This window comes from Epinephelus moara, unplaced genomic scaffold (assembly GCF_006386435.1).
Source record: "Epinephelus moara isolate mb unplaced genomic scaffold, YSFRI_EMoa_1.0 scaffold3596, whole genome shotgun sequence".
In the NCBI taxonomy this organism is placed as follows: domain Eukaryota; kingdom Metazoa; phylum Chordata; class Actinopteri; order Perciformes; family Serranidae; genus Epinephelus; species Epinephelus moara.
In genome coordinates, this window is record NW_026081311.1 from 3344 (window position 1) to 4175 (window position 832).

The following is an 832-nucleotide window of genomic DNA, read 5'->3' on the forward strand; positions in this document are numbered from 1 at the left end:
TCTATCGCAGCTGGGACCTCCAAAACCTTTGCATGTGATCTCATAGAAGGCCAATATGTGAACATTGTGATTCCTGGAAGAAAAGAATACTTGACACTGTGTGAGGTGGAAGTCACTGGGATAGAATTAGATGATTCCTTTGAACATCCTTATGGCTGAGTCTGACCTAATTCGTCATAGTCATGTCCACTTATTTTTAAAGCTAATCTTTCCATGCTTCTTCTCCTTTAATAGAATATTTGTACTTAGGGTCAGTGACTATTAAAACAAAGTTTGATAGTCAATTTATCACATTGTTAAGACACTTTCTGCAAGAGATTTTGTTGCTTCACAGTACAAGGAATTTAATATAACTTGCACCCAATTTACAGCAGCATTGATGAACAGTTGTTTGAGGTCCTCTAATATGATATTAATAAACTCTTCTGTATAGAAGTTTGCTGGGTTTATTGTTTGTGTGTACTTTAATAAAAACTGACAACCATCTCATATTTTTATGATACATATGAAACTGCTATCAGTAGCTGGCTAATTTAGCACAAGGGCTGTAAGCAGAGGCAAACAATGAGCCTGACACTGTCCAGATGTTACCTACCTTTAGCCTATCAGCTAGTATTAAACTACCTGACCCCAGCCAATCAGGTTTGTGTCTTGGGCCTGTGTGTTTGTGTGTGTGTGTGTGTGTGTGTGTGTGTGTGTGTGTGTGTGTGTGTGTGTGTGTGAAACCTACTCTCTTTATATTATTTGTGCTGGCCAATTGCCTTAAAAAGGCACATACAACCTTCTCCTTATTGCCCTAAGGCTGTTGACAGTATTCCTACAGGCCTATGTT

The 832-nt window shown here is 38.6% G+C and overlaps 1 protein-coding gene across 1 annotated transcript in view; it reads left to right on the top strand.

Moving 5' to 3' along the window:
• LOC126387321 (uncharacterized) overlaps positions 1 to 159 on the top strand; it is a gene marked incomplete at its 5' end in the record, with an annotated part of 2170 nt that extends 2011 nt beyond the window's left edge. Inside the window, one exon of the mRNA XM_050039858.1 lies at positions 11 to 159. Coding sequence (XP_049895815.1) covers positions 11 to 159 — 149 coding nt within the window. The remainder of the gene's footprint in view (positions 1 to 10) is intronic.
• Between the last annotated feature and the right edge of the window lie 673 nt (positions 160 to 832).